The sequence below is a fragment of the Trichomycterus rosablanca genome, chromosome 16 (assembly GCF_030014385.1).
Source record: "Trichomycterus rosablanca isolate fTriRos1 chromosome 16, fTriRos1.hap1, whole genome shotgun sequence".
Taxonomy (NCBI): Eukaryota; Metazoa; Chordata; class Actinopteri; order Siluriformes; family Trichomycteridae; genus Trichomycterus; species Trichomycterus rosablanca.
In genome coordinates, this window is record NC_086003.1 from 22,057,886 (window position 1) to 22,078,773 (window position 20,888).

Below are 20,888 nucleotides of genomic sequence, written 5' to 3' on the forward strand. Positions count from 1 at the left end.
ATATTTTAAATGCACATCTAATCAAAATATGGTAAAAAAATATAATAAATAATAAAGTCTGTAAGAGTTTAAACCTGCGTTATCATGCGCGCTAGATGAACCAACATGTTCACCTGGATCTGAGTGGGGTAGCGATGTTCCCCTCGGTACTAAAACTCTCTCTGATGGTGCTCGTTGCATTAATACACTGTAGATGTACTGAACCTGCATGCGACTTTAGAGATCAGAGAAAGTCTAGCCTGGTTATCGCGCCACTATTAACCATCTATTTAGTAGATATAATTAACATAACAATATATACTACGTTTCAAGTTATTATTCGTTTCAATACATTTTTATTCAACGAAAAAATGCATTTAAATCATTCCAGCAAGCCAGCAAGAGAGAATCTGCAGGCTGCAATGCCATATTAACCGTCATTAAGTGTTTTAGTACGCCGAGGCTGTTTGAATATAGTCTAAATTACAAGTATTTATTGAGTGTGAACTCAATTTAATCATTAATAAACTTGCCTATAATTCCTGTTGCGATTGTTTACATTTTAAAACACAAAGCCTGACACTCAGCAGCAACGCATGAGAACAGGTTGCGGGAAAATGTCGCTCCTAGCTCATTTTCATTATGAATTTATTTAACATTTATTACGCACGAATGTAAGCGTATAAAACAAGATGGACCTGCAACAATAAAAAAAAGGAGAAGAAAGAAAGAAAAAACGTGAATATCGCGGTGTTGCGGTTGTTTAGCATGCCCTGCGGTTGGCTGGTCTATACCGCGATATTTCAAAATTGCGGTTAGCGCGACAGCCCTACTGTGTTCTGTCCAGGGTGTTACTGTGTGCCTTGCGTCCATTGAAAAACTGGGATAGGCTCTAGCACCCCCCGCGACCCGAACTGGATAAGCGGTTAAGAAAGTGAGTGAGATCTACAGAAAAAACACTGCTTCCATTTCCAAAATCCTATCTTTGTGAAGCGGGATTTTCTGAAGTGAAGGCAACCAAAACAAAATTACGAAGCAGAATGGACATAAGGAACACACTTCAGGTGTTATTGTCTCCTATCACCCCTAGGTGGGAGTGTCTCATTGCAGCAAAAAAAACCTCAGGGTTCCCTGATTTTCAATCATTGGTGTCGTATCATTATGCACTTGTGTTTTTCATTATGCTCGTCTTATCAGTTTATTTTAAATCCACCCGCCCCTGTCGGTCCATGAAATTATATCTTATATGAAACCGGTCCGTGGTGCAAAAAAGGTTGGGAACCGCTGTTTTACACAGTTCTATTGACCTCAACCAGTGTTTCCTCCGTTTGTGTAGCTACAACCAACGAGAAGCATTCACCTGCCAAACTGTGATTAACTCTAATCCTCACTGTTAAATAAGATAAGATAGCCTTTTATTATCCCACGGGGGGAAATTTGCAGAATCAAAGACAAATAAAGATTATGCAAACTTACAGGGTCTCATCATTAAGGAACTCCAGTTTGCCAGCCACCTCTTCATAGTCCTCTCCAGCCTTGGCAGTGCCCTCTGTGGTGTGGTATGGTATGGCCACTTTTCCCCGAGCTCCAGACGTCCTGTGCACCTTCACCTGCATGATCCCCACGCTCTCACTGACACGCATCGAAGCGCTCTCGAAGGTGAAGATCCCAGCATGGTCGTCATCGTAGATGGTCACTGTGGCAGTATGAGCGTTGCCCAGCGCGGCTTTAGGCTGGACGGGAACAGAGCCTAAAAGGCTATTGCCCGGGGCATTGGGGTCGAGGATGAAGACCTCAGCTCGGTGGATGACTCGTGGGTTGCTGAGATGGACGTAGAAGTGCTCGTCTTCCTCAAATATGTCGTCATCAATTACGCCCACCGTCAGCTCTTTTACAGTTTCGCCTGGTTTGAAGACCAGTGTGCCCTCGGCAAACTCGTAATCAGAGCCGGCGTTAGCTGTACCATCCTCAGTCCGATAGTCCACCTGAGGTGAGACATAGTAAGTGGTGAAGTGAAATAACAAATCTGTGGGTGCTAAGACACTACAGTTCAATCATACTAATATTATTTATATTACTAGTATTATTTTATGCTGTAAAGCATGAGTAAGTCTGACGGTCTGGTGCATGTACACCAACTAGACATAACATTATGACCACTGACAGGTGATGTGAATAACACTGCTTATCTCTTCATCACGGCACCACTGTTAGTGGGTGGGATATATTAGGCAGCAAGTGAACATTTTATCATCAAAATTGATGTGTTAGAAGCAGGAAAAATGGACAAGCATAAACAATTGATCGAGTTTTACAAGGGCCAAATTGTGATGACTAGACGACTGGGTCAGAGCAGCTCCAAAACTGCAGCTCTTGTGGGGTGTTCCTGGTCTGCAGTGGTCAGTATGTATCAAAAGTGGTCCAAGGAAGGAACAGTGGTAAACTGGCGACAGGGTCCTGGGTGGCCAAGGCTCATTGATGCACGTGGGGAGCAGCCTATGGCAGCAAAAGGGGGACCAACACAATATTAGGAAGGTGGTCATAATGTTATGCCTGATCGGTACATAAATATATAAAAAAAAAAAAATTTTTTTTTTTTTTTGTATACACAAAAGTATTGGGACACCCCATTTAATGTCCATGTGCACAAAGCAAGGTCAATAAAAACATGAGAAGAAACTCCAGTGGCCCGCACAGCCCTGACCAGGCTGCAGAGCCCTGACTTCGGCCTCACTAAACAGCTTTGAAGTTAATTAGAACATCAATTGAGGCTTTAGTGTCCAGCCATACAAATGCTCTTTTGACATGGGCACAAATTCCCACAGACATACAAGAAGCCTCTGTTGTTATAGCTGAAACGATCACATAGAGGTCAATTTCTCGGGGTGTCCAAAAATCTCATGGTTTCCTCTGGTGTATATAATGAGTAAACGGCTTGGATTTTTTGAGAATTACAAATCATACAAAATAAAACAGGGTGGCACGGTGGCTCGGTGGGTAGCACTGTCACCTCACAGCAAGAAGGTCCTGGGTTCGATCCCTAGGCGGGGCGGTCCGGGTCGTTTCTGTGCGGAGTTTGCATGTTCTCCCAGTGTCTGCGTGGGTTTCCTCCCACAGTCCAAAAACATGCAGTCAGGTTCATTGGAGACACTGAATTACCCTATAAGTGAATGGGTGTGTGTGTATGTGTGTATGTGTAGGCTCCAGCACCCAACCCCCCCAACAACCCTAACTGGATAAGCGGATAAGAAAATGAATGAATGAATTAACAAAATAAATCATTTAGTAGTGCCAATACTATGATTCATCTTCATAGCTATCTATTAAAATTCAGTGATTCTTTAATAGCTCTGTGAGCTGTTTCACACCACCAGGGTGCTTTTAAGACTTTAATGCTAATTATATCTTAGCAGTCATTAGGAAACATTAAAAGCAGACTGGAAAAGTAAAAACATTAATATTCACCTTGACTGTGCAGCCACTGTCTCCACCATGTCTGGCCACTGACAGTTTGAGGGAGCCACAGTTCTCGAAGCACTGGTAATGTGAAGGCTCAAACTCTAGGTAGATGGTGTGAGGATCTTCTTCTTGTGCGTTGGACTCATGGCAGCTTATTACTTTCCTGGCCTGATCTGCAGCATGCTTCTTTAGTATGTTTCCTGCCCCGATCATCATCCGTGTGGCCTGGATGCGGTAGAAAGCCCTGCTCTTCTGCTGCTGAACCAGAACCTGGTAGTTGGCCATCTCAATCAGCTGTTCCATGTCCTTCTCAGGGTGCCTCTGCTTCAGCTCCTTCAGTGTACGAGCCATTTCTCTTCTCGCTTCTTCTTCTTCTCCACCTCCCCCAGCTCCTCCACCTCCTCCCTCCTCTACACCTGCGAGCATTCCATCCAGAACCTCCTTGTGATGGGAATTGGTGCCTTGCCCATCCATCTCCATGTCCATCTTGGTGAACATGCCATCGCCCTCTGTCTCAATGATGATGCCACGGTTTTTGTCAGCACGGTAGCGCTTGTGAACGTACTTGTAAAAAAGCAAACGGCGGTCTGCAACCCAGGCCTGGACCACGCAGATGGGAAAGAACAGGAAGGTCAACACCGCCTCCCAGACCTCTACCACACCAGGGGAGAACACTGACAAGATCAGGTAAAGCCAGATATATGCAAACATACTCCATGCTGCAGTCACAAAGAACACCCTCAAGTGTTTTATTTTTCTCACCTCTCCATCGGGCACTACATAGACACAAATAGCAATGATGATAAACATGTTGAAGGCGGCACTGCCCACAATGGTGCTGGGACCGAGGTTACCTGCCTCAAACTTGTGCCCACACACTTCTATTACAGAAAGAAGAATCTCCGGAGCTGAAGAACCCAAAGCCATGAGGGTCAGGTTAGAGACGGTCTCGTTCCAGATGCGAACGGTAGCCGTGGTGGTTTCTCCGTTGGGCTTCTTGATAGTGATCTCTTTCTCCTGTGAGGTGATAACCTCAATCGAGGACATGAAGCGGTCCGCGATGATAGACATTCCCAGGAACATGTAAATAAGAGCAACGAAATAGACAATGGCACGCGCCACCTTGTCGCCCACTGAAGGGTTCTGGGGATTCCACACTGGGAGAACCACACCTTCAGAGCAGCTGTCCTCCCCAGAACAGTTCCCAGGGCTGCTGTGGGATGCATCAGAGGTGGCCTGGGTGGGGTTGGTAAGACTTAGGACAAAGAGGAGAAGAGTAGACAGACAGGAACGTAAGGACTGAGGATTAAAATGTAGTAGCATGATGTTTCTGTATTGATTATGGCATCCAGCAGATGGTAGCTTCTAAAATGATGTCTCTGCAACACAGAAGGCAGGAAATAGCAATCATTAAAAATAAGAACACATAAACACATACACCAATCAGCAATAACATTATAAACACCTCGTTGTTTCTACACTTACTGTCCCTTTTATCAGTTCAACTTACCATATAGAAGCACTTTGTAGTTCTACAATTACTGACTGTAGTCCATCTGTTTGTCTGCATACTTTTTTAGCCTGCTTTCACCCTGTTCTTCTTATTATTAGGTATTATTTGGGTGGTGGATCATTCTCAGCACTGCAGTGACAATGACATGGTGGTGGTGTGTTAGTGTGGGTTGTGCTGGTATGAGTGGATCAGACACAGCAGCGCTGCTGGAGTTTTTAAATACCGTGTCCACTCACTGTCCACTCTATTAGACACTCCTACCTAGTTGGTCCACCTTGTAGATGTAAAGTCAGAGACGATGGCTCATCTGTTGCTGCTGTTTGAGTTGGTCATCTTCTAGACCTTCATCAGATTTTTTTTAAAGCATGTATAATTTTGACCCAGGATATTTTCTGAAACAGCACTATAAATAATCACGACAAATTTGGATATATGATTTTTTCTCAGTAAACAAACTGTAACAGAATTACTGGAAGAAAAAATCCATTACTTTTAGATTACTTTAATTTAAAAGCAAGATTTAATCTGATTTCCATGTAGCAGAATTTCCTAATAAACTGGATGGAATGGTCCAGCTATATAATTTAAATGGGTTTGGAATGAGAACATAATAAAACATTTACAGATAAACACAGTACACACAAAAGAAACACAATGTAATCATGTAAATGTAAATATAATTACATTTAATTACAAGTTACACAGATGATCACATTTTTATGATCAGTCTACATCAATTTAATTACGACCAACCTCTGCTTATTGCGTGCTGCATACCAGGTGTTTACTTTGTAACAAAATGACTTGGCACAGTGCAAACAAAATCAATATTGCATAAATCTCTCCTCGGTTGTAAATGATTTTTTCGGATATTGCCTGTCAAAACTGTTAATACTTAAACTCTGAGGAAAACAGCATCCAATATGAATGTTTATACAATACCAAACCACAGCTATATACTAGAGATGGAAACATTTTTCCATATAATTGATTTTGCACTAATGCACAGATTTTTAAGTGGTTGGATGGAATCTCTGTAAGCTGTGTCTTCCTCTCTGGCACAGATCTTACTCTGTAACAGTTACAGAGGTGAGTAAATATAACAGACAAAAAACTGCATCCCAATATGCAAAGCATGTGCTAAACGGTAAACAAAATAGTAACAAGTAAATCACTGGGGTGGCACAGCAGTCTGAAATGTCAAACCACCACCAGCAGCAGCACAACCGCTATGACCACAGAGACCTGGAATGACCAGATGGAGAGTCACTTCCCTGCTGTTCCAACACCGACTTCTACTCAGTAAATACATGTTAACAATTTTATTGCTTTAAATGCTCAGTGTTTTTTATGCATTTAATGATTTTAGTGTTTCTGAATATACACCGATCAAGCATAACATTATGGCCACCTCCTTTTTTTACTCTCACTGTCCATTTTATCAGCTCCACTTACCATATAGGAGCACTTTGTAGTTCTACAATTATTGACTGTAGTCCATCTATTTCTCTACATACCTTTTTAACCTGCTTTTACCCTGTTCTTCAATGGACCCCCACAGGACCACTACAGAGCAGGTATTATTTGGGTGGTGGATCATTCTAAGCACTGCAGTGACACTGACATGGTGGTGGTGTGTTAGTGTGTGTTGTGGTGGTATAAGTGGATAAGACACAGCAGCGCTGATGGAGTTTTTAAACACGTCACTGTCACTGCTGGACTGAGAATAGTCCACCAACCAAAAATATCCAGCCAACAGCGCACCGTGGGCAGCGTCCTGTGACCACTGATGAAGGTCTAGAAGATGACCACTCAAACAGCAGCAAAAGATGAGCGATCGTCTCTGACTTTACATCTACAAGGTGGACCAACTAGGTAGGAGTGTCTAATAGAGTGGACAGTGAGTGGACACGGTATTTTAAAACTCCAGCAGCGCTGCTGTGTCTGATCCAGTCATACCAGCACAACCCACACTAACACACCACCACCATGTCAGTGTCACTGCAGTGCTGAGAATGATCCACCACCTAAATAATACCTGCTCTGTAGTGGTCCTGTGGGGGTCCTGACCATTGAAGAACAGGGTGAAAGCAGGTTAAAAAAGTATGTAGAGAAACAGATGGACTACAGTCAGTAATTGTAGAACTACAAAGTGCTTCTATATGGTAAGTGGAGCTGATAAAATGGACAGTGAGTGTAGAAACAAGGAGGTGGTTTTAATCTTATGGCTGATCAGTGTATATATAGTTACAACCACCAAAACAGAGGAAGCATCAGTTTAACCATCAGTTAATGAATCAATTCATGGTGCAAAACCTGGTGCGACCAGAACAAGTGAGTAAGTAGTAGTAGTTAGTAGTAGTGATAATGAATACATGAGTGAATTATTTAAAATGTTTTTTGCAGCTCTGCTCTCTGTTATCAGTATTGCTTTAAAGTCAGTGACCTAAAGAACCCAAGAACAGTGATGCTTATATAATATAATGAGTCACTTGTGGGTGCTTTAACACATACACACACACACTCCTTAAGGCGTTTTGAGGTGCGAAGTGTAGTATAAATTTGTACCCAACCTATGTCAGTGATTCAAGCCTTATTCACTATCTTCCCTATTCTAGCCTTGTCAGCTCCAAATAAGACCTACTCCACGCTGGCTTTAATTACTTTATAACAATCAAACTGACAATTCATTTTCATAAAACAGATTGTGATCAATGATTTACATTTACATTGATTCATTTTTTACATGTTATTATGTATGCTATATGTTTAATTTTTATAACAGTGGTATTCTTCTGTTAACCTGACAGTAATGTGTACACATGTATGAAGAATAAATATTTATCAACAATTAAGCGACTACTATCTGTTTGACTTTTACACTTACTAGGGAAAATAACAATGCAAGTCATTCAGAATGCAACTGTAGCAAATGGAATTAGTTCTCTACATATTTTTTATTAATTAAAGCTGCAGTGCAGAATCTGCACAGTTGAATCTGAACATTAAGCTACACTGATCAGCCGTGACATTTAAACCACCTCCTTGTTTCTACACCCACTGTCTATTTTATCAGCTCCACTTACCATATAGGAGCACTTTGTTGTTCTACAATTACTGACTGTAGTCCATCTGTTTCTCTACATGCTTTGTTAACCTCCTTTTACTCTGTTCTTCAATGGTCAGGACCCCCACAGAACCACTAAAGAGTAGGTATTATTTGGGTGGTGGATCATTCTCAGCACTGCAGTGACACTGACATGGTGGTGGTGTGTTAGTGTGTGTTGTGCTGGTATGAGTGGATCAGACACAGCAGCGCTGCTGGAGTTTTTAAATACCGTGTCCATTCACTGTCCACTCTATCAGGTAAACCCACCTAGTTGGTCCACCTTGTAGATGTAAAGTCAGAGACGATCGCTCATCTATTGCTGCTGTTTGAGTTGGTCATCTTCTAGACCTTCATCAGTGTACACAAGACGCTGCCCACGGGGCGCTGTTGGCTGTATATTTTTGGTTGGTGGACTATTCTCAGTCCAGCAGTGACAGTGAGGTGTTTAAAAACTCCATCAGTGCTGCTGTGTCTTATCCACTCATACCAGCACAACACACACTAACACACCACCACCATGTCAGTGTTACTGCAGTGCTGAGAATGATCCACCACCCAAATAATACCTGCTCTGTAGTGGTCCTGACTATTAAAGAACAGCATGAAAGGAGCTAACAAAGCATGCAGAGAAACAGATGGACTACAGTCAGTAATTGTAGAACTACAAGTGCTTTTATATGATAAGTGGAGCTGATAAAATGGACAGTGGTTTAAGTCTCTCAATCTAGTCATTTCCAATGCAGTGGCTCTGCTAAGATTTAAACTGGTAAGTTTTAACACTCCGCAGTGGTGTGTTGGCACATTAGACTGCTGCACCACTACAGCATCCAACATTTCTAAGTACTGAGGAAACTACAGCAAGAGATGATATCCCCAGTGTACAAAATCACCCAGCAACACTACAGAGTATGCTTAATCAGTACACTGTTTACTAAATCCTGTTCAATTTGAAACACACCAGTGAATACACTATATGAGCAAAATGATTCTGGGAAAATGAAATTAAATGAAAAAATCTAGACAGTTTTACTAATATATAATAATACAAGTAATATTAGTAAAATAATACAGCCAGTATCATATAAGACTGGACTATATACATCAAGTAGAAAAACAAGATTAACACCCTTGCCAACACTTTCTGCTTTAGTTTATTTAACAGATGCTCACTCACTCACTCACTCACTCACTTTCTTAACCGCTTATCCAATTAGGGTCGCAAGGGGTGCTGGAGCCTATCCCAGCTTTTCAATGGGCGCAAGGCACACAGTAACACCTTGGACTCCTACACCCCTCCGACACGTGTGCAGTACCAACTGCCTCTTTTTACCTGCACAAGGTGAGTTCATATGCGGATCAGCTTTGTGTACAGAGAGCCACACCCTGATCAGCATTATTCCCCAACTCTGAGCAGGCGCCATCAATCAGCCCATAGAGGTCGTAATTGCACCAGTTATGAAGAACCCTGGTCCAGCTTTCCCATCCCTGAACAACAGCCAATCGTTGTTTATGTGGCCGCCCAGCCCAGCCGGATGGCAGAGCTGAGATTCGATATGATGTATTTTTAATTCCAGCTCTGGTGCGCTAGCATATTTTACTGCTCCACCACCTGAGTGGCAGGGATGCAAATTTAGCTGAATTCTTTTAACCGATAACCAACAATCATCTGCATCGTTCCATCAGCATATATAGTCTTTATGATTTTTTTAAATGTATTTTCTCCCCATTTTCCTCCCGATTTAGCACACTCAATTTTGTCTTCCGCTGCTGAGAGATACCAGATTGCATCCAAGGAGAGCACGTCACTGTACACGCCTTTTCCGACACGTGTACAGCTCTCCTCTTCTCGCCCCTGCATTCTGCACTGGCGTCTCTTCCGCCAATCAGGGTCCTTACACAGCGTATGAAGACCCACCCACCCACACATAGTCCGGCCCCCACCCTGCAGATACGGTGGCCAATTAGTATCTGCTGCAGGCACTGCCAATTATGCCCGCCAGATGGCGCCCAGCCGACCGGTGGCAACACCGAGTTTCTAACCGAGGAGTTTAGAAATTCTGTGCTGGTGTGCTAGCGGAATATCCCGCTGCCCCACCTGGGCGCCACTAGTCTTTATGCTTTATTAAATACAAAAATGGTGTAGCACAGTGGCGCTAATGCAGAACAGTAAGATAAACACAAACACTGTGAGCAGAACCAGTTCAGTGTTCAGAATAAAGATTTTACATCTTAGTCAGTAGTAAACAGTTCACTAAAAGCACCAATTAAACATGCTAATCATAATGCAGTCAGTATATTAAAATGAGTGTAGTTATTATAACATGATAAGCAGAGTTTTACCTTTATGCTGGAACATGATGCAAAATATTCACATCATGTTAGTTAAAAACAAGGTTACACATGCAGTCAGACTCCATACTGACTCTAAACAGTTTCACCATTTGTGATTTTAATGTGTAAGAGATCCGTAATTTATTAATGAAATTATATAAATGGTTAAAAAGCTGCTGCTGTAAACAGAGCTGGCGCATACACACTGAGGTGTTCCTACTCTGTACACACTGCCTCTGGCCTCTCAATTGGAATTCAGCGTCAGCTGTTGAAAAGGAATTTAAATGAAGTTTTTAACCGACAGCTTTGATCAATTATTCACTAACACCCTTAATATTATGTAACACACTCAACATGAGAAAGTGCGACCGTTTTCCACTCTCAGTACAATGCACATTGTTCTTACAGCTGTCTAATGTTTACGTCACATCTTTCTCTGCTTCTCTCTTGTCATACCCTGATAACAACTTGTCTGAATTGCTGTGTTGTTCTTTTCTTGCTCATCCCCTCCTGCCTTCCTTTCCCTGGGCACGGTGCCCGCAGTGAGTGCAAGTCGTGCTCCCCACTACTGCTACACATGATGCTTACCCTATTTATAGCGATAGCAGGACAGCTCCCTGTGTCTCTGTCACCCGCCCTGTACCAAAATCCTCATCAATAACCAAGACATTCCTGACCCACATCCCAAAAGTCTTTTTAATTTTCTCAAAATGCTACATGCTACATTCTTAGTGAAGTTCTGTGTGACAGCACTGAGGTGGGTTATGCTTAGACAAAAAGCTTGGCTATGAGAAAAAAATTATGGGAGAAAATGTTCATTAACAGCACTGGCTCCTGCGGGCCATGCAGAGCTCCTCCTGGTGCAATCCAAATGTTATGAAAGCATCCATCATGCAGCCGAATGGTTTAATTGGTAAAGCTACAGCAGACTGGTTGCAACAGTGGGGCCATTTGCAGATCCAGAGACAACGGCTTTATTCTTCTAAGTAGCAATGTCGACATTAAAAGGAGTACGAACATTTCACTGGAGTTGTATAAGGTTCAGATATTTATCAGGTTCATCCTTAGTGTCTTATATAACCTAAGCATAATTTCAACAATTAATTCTGGGATCTGTCGAGTGATGCAACATTAGGCTTTATTTTATTATCGGGAGATGATGCGGCATCATGGACATAGACCTCAATATCCATGAGTGTGAAATAAAAGCACTAGCTCTGCTATCTTTGTGGGAGAGACGTTATTTCTTTCTCCATTATTGTTCTGTAAGCTTGAGAGTGCAAAATGAGGTGGATAGCATCATCCACATACACCGACCAGGCATAACATTATGACCACTGACAGGTGAAGTGAATAACACTGATTATCTCTTCATCACGGCACCTGTTAGTGGGTGGGATATATTAGGCAACCAGTGAACATTTTATCCTCAAAGTTGATGTTAGAAGCAGGAAAAATGGGCGAGCGTAAAGATTTGAGCGAGTTTGACAAGGGCCGAATTGTGATGGCTAGACGACTGGGTCAGAGCATCTCCAAAACTGTAGTTCTTGTGGGGTGTTCCCGGTCTGCAGTGGTCAGTATCTATCAGAAGTGGTCCAAGGAAGGAACAGTGGTAAACCGGCGACAGGGTCATGGGTGGCCGAGGCTCATTGATGCACATGGGGAGTGAAGGCTGGCCCATGTGGTCCGATCCAACATGCTGAAGAAGTTAATGCTGGTTCTGATAGAAAGGTGTCAGAATACACAGTGCATCACAGTTGCAGGGCTGTTTTGGCAGCAAAAGGGGGACCAACACAATATTAGGAAGGTGGTCATAATGTTATGCCTCACGTGTAAATCTAGGAGGAAATAATAGTAACAATAATAACATCAATAATAATAATAAAAATAATATGAATAATGAAGTGTTCGGGTGGGGGGGTGGTTAATAACATATAGAGGGTTTAGATCTCTGTGATTGGCTATGTCTAGAGGGGTAGGGAAGGGTAGACAGTGGGGAAAGAGGGTAGATGAGGATGAGTAAGGACCCACGATTGATTGGCGTCCTGTCCAAGGTTGGTTATTGCATTGCTTCCAGTGATTCCAGAGAAGACGGACTTATTGTGACCCTTACCAGGATAAAGGTGTATAAAACCAAGCACCTAGGCATGCAGACTGCTTCTACAAACATTAGTGAAAGAATGAGTCGCTCTCAGGAGCTCAGTGAATTCCAGTGTGGTACGTTGATAGGATGCCACCTGTGCAACAAGTCCAGTCGTGAAAATTCCTCGCCACTAAATATTCCACAGTCAACTGTCAGTGGTATTATAACAAAGTGAAAGCGATTAAGAACGACAGCAACTCAGCCACAAAGTGGTAGCCACGTAAAATGACAAAGCCGGGTCCAAACTTCACGTGGCCTTCAGATTAGCTCAAGAACAGTGCGTAGAGAGCTTCACGGAATGGGCTGCATCAAAGCCTTACATCACCAAGCGCAATGCAAAGCGGCGGATGCAGTGGTTTAAAGCACACCGCCACTGGACTCTAGAGCAGTGGAGACGTGTTCTCTGTTGTGACGAGTCTGGGTTTGGCGGTTGCCAGGAGAACAGTACTTGTCTGACGGCATTGTACCAAGTGTAAAGATTGGTGGAGGGGGTATTATGGTGTGGGGTTGTTTTTCAGGAGTTGGGCTCGGCCCCTTAGTTCCAGTGAAAGGAACTCTTAATGCTTCAGCATATCAAGAGATTTTGGACAATTTCATGCTCCCAACTTTGTGGGAACAGTTTGGGGATGGCCCCTTCCTGTTCCAACATGCCTGTGCACCAGTGCACAAAGCAAGGTCCATAAAGACATGAATGAGCGAGTTTGGTGTGGAAGAACTTGACTGGCCTGCACAAAGTCCTGAACTCAACCTGATAGAACACCTTTGGAATTAATTAGAGCGGAGACTGCGAGCCAGGCCTTCTCGTCCAACATCAGTGTCTGACCTCACAAATGCGCTTCTGGAATAATGGTCAAAAATTCCCATAAACACACTCCTAAACCTTGTGGAAAGCCTTCCCAGAAGAGTTGAAGCTGTTTTAGCTGCAAAAAGTGGGCCAACATCATATTAAACCCTATGGATTAAGAATGGAATGTCACTCAAGTTCATATGTGTGTGAAGGCAGACGAGCGAATACTTTTGGGAATATAGTGTAAGTTCATTGCAATGGCCATCAATAGCCTGTGGTACTGGAGCAACTGGAGAGATACTAGATTAAGCAATAATACAAGTTATTACGGTGTGACTACATGATATTTTTATGTATATGGGATGTCGCCAGTGGGGCTTTGTAAGAGTTAGACAAAAAGATGTTCCAAATATTCACTCACAGAAAAAGAACAATTGCAGAAATGACTGAAACCCCAAAATTTCCATGCCAAACAGGTACCTACAAGTGTATGTAAAGTTTTGACTTACATTTATATTTTCAGCATTTAGCAGACACTTTTATCCAAAGCAACTTACAATACAGTGACAGTATATTGTCTAAGCAATTGAGGGTTAGGGGCCTTGCTTAAGGGCCCAACAGTGGCAACCTGGCAGTGGTGGGGCGTGAACCAGTGACCTTTTGGTTACTAGTCCAGTACCTTAACCACTAGGCTACAACTGCCCTTCAACTGTTTATATTCTGCACACACATTTTACTGTGAACTACTAACTCAGCACTCTCTCAGTGCAAACACATTTCATTAACAGCCAGTACCACAGTGTAAATGTGTGTGTGTGTGTGTGGGTGTCCTAGGAGTAAACACAGTATTTAGTTCTCTGGTCATAATCCTCTGTGGGCACTCCATGTATTTCCTCAGGGGCTAGTTCACGATGGCTTGCAGCCAGACAACATTACTAAGAAAAAACTGCAAACCCCCACAAACACAAACACACACACTGTAAAACACTGAAACATATGTAATGTGCCTAGTAGCAATTATGCCATGCAGCATATTTGTTCACCTGCTTTTTTTTTGGTAACATACTGAAAATTTAAATTGCCATTAGGTATGAGTGAGCGTGTGTGACCCTACTATGGACTGGTGCCATGTCCCATGTGTATTCCAGCCTTATGCCCAGTGTTACAGGTATAGATCCAGGACCCAGCCCAATACTGGATAAAGCACTTAGAACAAAATGTAAATCTGTTAGATTTTTTTTCTTCTCTTAATCAAAAAATGAAAAATTGGCTGCTCTAAATTCCCCCTAGGTGTGTGTAAGTAAATTGGTGAGTGTGTGGTTATTAAAAAAAAATCAATGAATTAATAATAAATTGAACTACTTGTAAAATAATGTTATTTAATTTCGTTGGATGATATGACAGAACACATTATGTCAAAGCATTGACACCCACCCACCCCCACCTCAAAATATTAAATTGCAAAGCTGAAAGCTTATTTCATTGAATTCAGACATGGAACAGTTAGGAACATAATAAATGTTGAGCTGATGGTGGTTACTCGGAGTTCACGTGTTAAATGTGGCAGATATGATCAGCATAAAGTCTTAAGTAACTGAGATAAACCAAAACTGTTATGGCTGGACGAGTGGTTTGAAATTTCTCCAAAACTGCAAGGGGCGCTTATGTCATAAGTACCAACAGACAGTGGTCTGAGTGACACTGCCGACAGGGTTTTGGGCGGCCAAGGCACATTGATGCCAGAGAACAACAAAAAGGAGGACAAAAGAGGACAATTTACACTGATCAGCCATAAGATTAAAACCACCTCCTTGTTTCTACACTCACTGTCCATTTTATCAGCTCCACTTACCATATAGAAGCACTTTGTAGTTCTACAATTACTGACTGTAGTCAATCTGTTTCTTTAAATACTTTTTTAGCCTGCTTTCACCCTGTTCTTCAATGGTATTATTTGGATGGTGGATCATTCTCAGCACTGCAGTGACAACGACATGGTGGTGGTGTGTTAGTGTGTGTTGTGCTGGTATGAGTGGATCAGACACAGCAGCACTGCTGTAGTTTTTAAATACTGTGTCCATTCACTGTCCACTCTATTAGACACTCCTACCTAGTTGGTCCACCTTGTAGATGTAAAGTCAGAGATGACCACTCATCTATCGCTGCTGTTTGAGTTGGTCATCTTCTAGACCTTCATCAGTGGGCACAGGACGCTGCCCACAGGGCACTGATGGCAGGATATTTTTGGTTGGTGGACTATTCTCAGTCCAGCAGTGACATTGAGGTGTTTAAAAACTCCAGCAGCATTGCTGTGTCTTATCCACTCATACCAGCACAACACACACTAACACACCACCACCATGTCAGTGTCACTGCAGGTCCTGTGGGGGTCCTGACCATTGAAGAACAGCATGAAAGTGGGCTAACAAAACATGCAGAGAAACAGATGGACTTGTAAGTATATGGTAAGTGGAGCTGATAAAATGGATAGTGAGTGTAGAAACGAAGAGGAGGTTTTAATGTTATGGCTGATCGGTGTATATCATTGTAATAAGGGGAAATGTAGCTCAACACACAGCAGATGTCATACTGTTTTGGCTCATCAGCTTTTTTTATGCAACAAAAGTTGTCCTTTGGAGATTTTACAATCTGCCAAAAAAACACTGTATAAATAGTTTTTTTTTTCTGCTCCAATAAAAACCGTATTGTCAGGTTAAATGTAGACCAGTTGATGTGAAGTTGTTATAGTCTTTTGTTTAATGACATTACATGACAACATTAGTGTAATTATTGGATAATAATTATAGGTAGTACACTCGGACATGATGCAAAATATCAAAATTATTTTTGCAAGCAGTTTAGAAAACAGCAAAACAGCCTTCCTGTTAGGGCTGGGTGGTATGGCGGTACATTCGATGTACCGTCTTTGATTCTTCATACCGTATGGATTTCTCAAATACCGCCATACCACAGCACAGTTAATACAACAGCTGTAGGCTTCAGTAGGCAGTAAATCATATAATATTTCTTTATAGACAGTCGAGAAAGAAGCTTTCAGAGCAATAATTAGAACACTGGATTCCAGGTTTGTCTTACGGGGTGAAAATACTTCAGGTCAGTTTCTAAAACAACGTTATAAGCAAACTTGAAGTGGCGATATTTAAAGTCGTCCACTTTTCTACAACAGACCTGTGGTCAAGTTTGCAAACGTGTGAGCTAAGGGTAATTGTACAATACTTAAATATTAAATAAACAATAAAAATTGTATTTATTGCAACTGTTTCACATGTACTGATTCCATCATATATTGTGTCATTTTGTGGGGTGTTTGTAAGTTTAATGCATAATAGTTTAATCATTAATAATTTAATTAATTTAAAAGCATAATATCAATGCTGATTAAAACAGCTGCAATCTCTGAAAGAGCTTGGTCACAGAACTGGCACATGCACACTAAAGGTGGGTGAGGGTGTGTCTCAAATCAGCAGTCTAAACTCTCATTTTAACTCATCTATCAGTTCAAATAAAGTGTCACCTGTTGAAAATTAATTTAAATGACGTTTTTAATTTACAGTATTAATCAAGCAAAGACTTTTTAACTGGTAAAACCTCAAATCAGCATATGAGTGTGGTTTGGATTTGGCTTTAAAAAACAATGAAAAAAAGGGTAAATTTGTTGATTCAGCAAACATTTAATGCACGAATGCATCTCATGCAGTTATTTTATGCACTAGCAAACTGGTCCAGTACATTAGGCTACTGCAAAAATTGATGACATGCTGCATTATACAGTCCACACTATGGACCATGCAAGTTCTACATTTCCAGTGTTTCCCATTTGTACACAAGGACAACTAATGGTCTCTCATTAGTGTATTGGATTACATGCTGTGTAAAATCATGTACATTACCATCATGCATCAGAGCAGGAACAGTAAGACTGCAGGAGGTTCTCTAACAGTCTCTCTCACAGACCGGAACACACCCGAATTCTTTCAGCAGGAATGCCTCATTTAAACTGTTTCTATTTTTAGACAGAATATTACAAATTTGAACCATATCTTCATGAACACATCTTAAGTGTATTTTTTATTGAAACAACACATGATGTAAACCGATCAGCCATAGCATTAAAACCACCTCCTTGTTTCTACACTCACTGTCAATTTTATCAGCTCCACTTACCATATAAAAGCACTTTGAAGTTCTCAGCACTGTAGTGACACTGACATGGTGGTGGTGTGTTAGTGTGTGTTGTGCTGGTATGAGTGGATAAGACACAGCAGCGCTGATGGAGTTTTAAAACACCTCACTGTAACTGCTGAACTGAAAATAGTCCACCAACCAAAAATATCCAGCCAACAGCGTCCCGTGTGCAGCGTCCTGTGACCACTGATGAAGGTCTAGAAGATGACCAACTCAAACAGCAGCAATAGATGAGCGATCATCTCTGACTTTACATCTACAAGGGGAACCAACTAGGTAGGAGTGTCTAATAGAGTGGACAGTGAGTGGACACGGTATTTAAAAACTCCAGCAGCACTGCTGTGTCTGATCCACTCATACCAGCACAACACACACTAACACACCACCACCATGTCAGTGTCACTGCAGTGCTGAGAATGATCCATCACCCAAATAATACCTTCTCTGTGGTGGTCCTGTGGGGGTCCTGACCATTGAAGAACAGGGTGAAAGCAGGCTACGTAGAGAGGTATGTCGAGAAACAGATGTACTACAGTCAGTAATTGTAGAACTTCAAAGTGCTTATGCTATATGGTAAGTGGGGCTGATAAAATGGACAGTGAGTGTAGAAACAAGGAGGTGGTTTTAATGTTATGGCTGATCAGTGTATATGTGTGTGTGTGTGTACTTTTAGAACTTTCATAGGAATACTGTATATCTAATTATCTACCTGAAATTAAATAAAGGTAGCATACACAATAAACGAAAGGCAGTAAACTAAATACAAAAGTAAAACACCACAAGAGCTTTAAATTACATGTACAGATAAATGTTTAAACACATTGGTTTAAAAATAATTGGTTTAAAAATACAGGTAACTCCGAAGCATTCACAAATCTGTTCTTGCATCTCCTTACATCAACATGCAATCTGCCTTATCATATAAATATCTGGATGGAGTATAGATTAATTCACCCTTGCTTGCATATTGTAATTATCTACATTCTGTTCGCACTGTAAGAGCATCTTATTTTTACTATGTAATATAGAAGCAAGTAAGCCAGGTACAGCGTAGGAAGGAAACCAGCTGCCATCACTGCAGGAGCACGATGGGCAGAGATTATTTAATAAAACATCCTGTACTTACATTTCTACTGCTGAGAAAGCGGTCATCTTCATGAACCACGCCCGAAGATGAGGGAACATACTCTGATATGCCAAAACATTCAAACCACTCCACAAATATGTGTATAGCAAGTTAGTGCATGTCACGGTCAGGGATATATTAGATGTTGGGTTGATGGTAGTTACTCATAATTCACATGTTGAATCCACAAGCTATGATAAGCATAAAGACCTTGGTGACTTTGATGTGATCTCTGAAAAAGCAAGGAAGCGTAGAAAACCATCTCTGCACAGGACTTTTAAAGCTCTTACAGTGACAACTAGGTTCTTTCTTACCACCATGACCAAGGCATTTCTTGCCCAGATGCCCAATTTGGCTGGACAGTCAACTCTTGGAAGGTTCCAGGCTGTATAAAGCAATCTTTCATTTTACATTTACACTTTCGGTATTTATACACTTTCATCCAAAGCGACTTACAGTTGTGACAGTATACAATCTAAGCAATTGAGGGTAAAGGGCCTTGCTCAAGGGCCCAACAGCTGCAACCTGGCAGAGGTGAGGCTTGAACTGGCAACCTTCTGATTACTAGTCCAGTACCTTAACCACTAGGCTACTAGTGTTTGAGTGTTGCCACTCAAAGCTTTGGATATTTTTTTAATTCCTGATCTATGTAGTGCCACAATTCAATTTCAGAGATCCACAAACACTTCCTTGGGTTCCTTGACTTCATGGCTCATTTTTTGTCCTGACAATGCTGAGTAAATTGTTAGAACCTATAGAACCAAGTGTGTGCCTTTCCACTCTATGTCCACTCAGTTCAAATTGCAGGAGGTGGAATTCAATTACCTGAGTTTTAGACATAAGGATAATTAAAACCAGCAGGACACACCTGGCCACAATTTGAAAAGCCACAAAAAATATCTAACTACTTTTAAGAAGACTTTAGTTTAAGAAAATAAATAAAGAAAACTCTGAAATACAGATGTTTTACTCCAAAGACTCCAATTTTCTTCCATCTTCCAAAACACACAGACAGAGTATTGACTACTCTAAATTGCCCACAAGTAAAAGCGAGTGAGTAAGTAGACTGGCAGGTGTGTGGCTGCCTGTGATGGATTTAAACTTTGTCCATGGTACATTTCTGCCTGAAATTCAGTGGCACAAGACTCACACTTATGTTGTCAGAAAGTAACCACACCAGAGCTTGATTCAAATACACTATACATTGATCAGCCATAACATTAAAACCACCTCCTTGTTTCTACACTCACTGTCCATTTTATCAGCTCCACTTATCATATAGAAGCACTTTGTAGTTCTACAATTACTGACTGTAGTCCATCTGTTTCTCTGCATGCTTTGTTAGCCCCCTTTCATGATGTTCTTCAATGGTCAGGACTCTCTCAGGACCACCACAGAGCAGGTATTATTTAGGTGGTGGATCATTCTCAGCACTGCAGTGACAATGACATGGTGGTGGTGTGTTAGTGTGTGTTGTGCTGGTATGAGTGGATCAGACACAGCAGCGCTGCTGGAGTTTTTAAATACTGTGTCCACTCACATCAGACACTCCTACCTAGTTGGTCCACCTTGTAGATGTAAAGTCAGAGATGATCGCTCATCTATTGCTGCTGTTTGAGTTGGTCATCTTCAAGACCTTCATCAGTGGTCACAGGACGCTGCCCATGAGACACTATTGGCTGGATATATTTTTGGTTGGTGGACTATTCTCAGTCCAGCAGTGACAATGAGGTGTTTAAAAACTCCAGCAGGGCTGCTGTGTCTGATCCACTCATACCAGCACAACACACACTAACATACCACCACCATGTCAGTGTCACTGCAGTGCTGAGAATGATCCACCACCCAAATAATACCTGCTCTGTGGTGGTCCTGGGAGAGTCCTGACCATTGAAGAGCAGCATGAAAGGGGGCTAACAAAGCATGTAGAGAAACAGATGGACTACAGTCAGTAATTGTAGAACTACAAAGTGCTTCTATATGGTAAGTATGGACAGTGAGTGTAGAAACAAGGAGGTTTAATGTTGATCGGTGTATTCCAAGTCTGACTTTTTTCTCTGGATGGTGATCACACAGGGCCTCCAGCCACATTCTGTCACAGAGACTAAGTGCATGCAAAAACAAAAGGAGAAATGTGGGTGTAATTGATGTAAGCTGCCAAAGAAATTGAGGTAACAGGTTAAGTAAACTGAAAATGTAATTTCTAGCTCAGACCCTTAATGATTAGTGTCAGAA

At 41.7% G+C, this 20,888-nt stretch overlaps 1 protein-coding gene across 1 annotated transcript in view; it reads right to left on the reverse strand.

Annotated features, from left to right (window-relative positions):
* slc8a4a (solute carrier family 8 member 4a) overlaps nt 1–20,888 on the reverse strand; it is a 95,400-nt gene that overhangs the window by 52,904 nt on the left and 21,608 nt on the right. The window contains exons 3-4 of the mRNA XM_063010998.1: nt 3,445–4,817; nt 1,456–1,964 (exon numbers count right to left, since the gene is read on the reverse strand). Coding sequence (XP_062867068.1) covers nt 1,456–1,964; nt 3,445–4,761 — 1,826 coding nt within the window. The 5' untranslated portion in view covers nt 4,762–4,817. The remainder of the gene's footprint in view (nt 1–1,455; nt 1,965–3,444; nt 4,818–20,888) is intronic.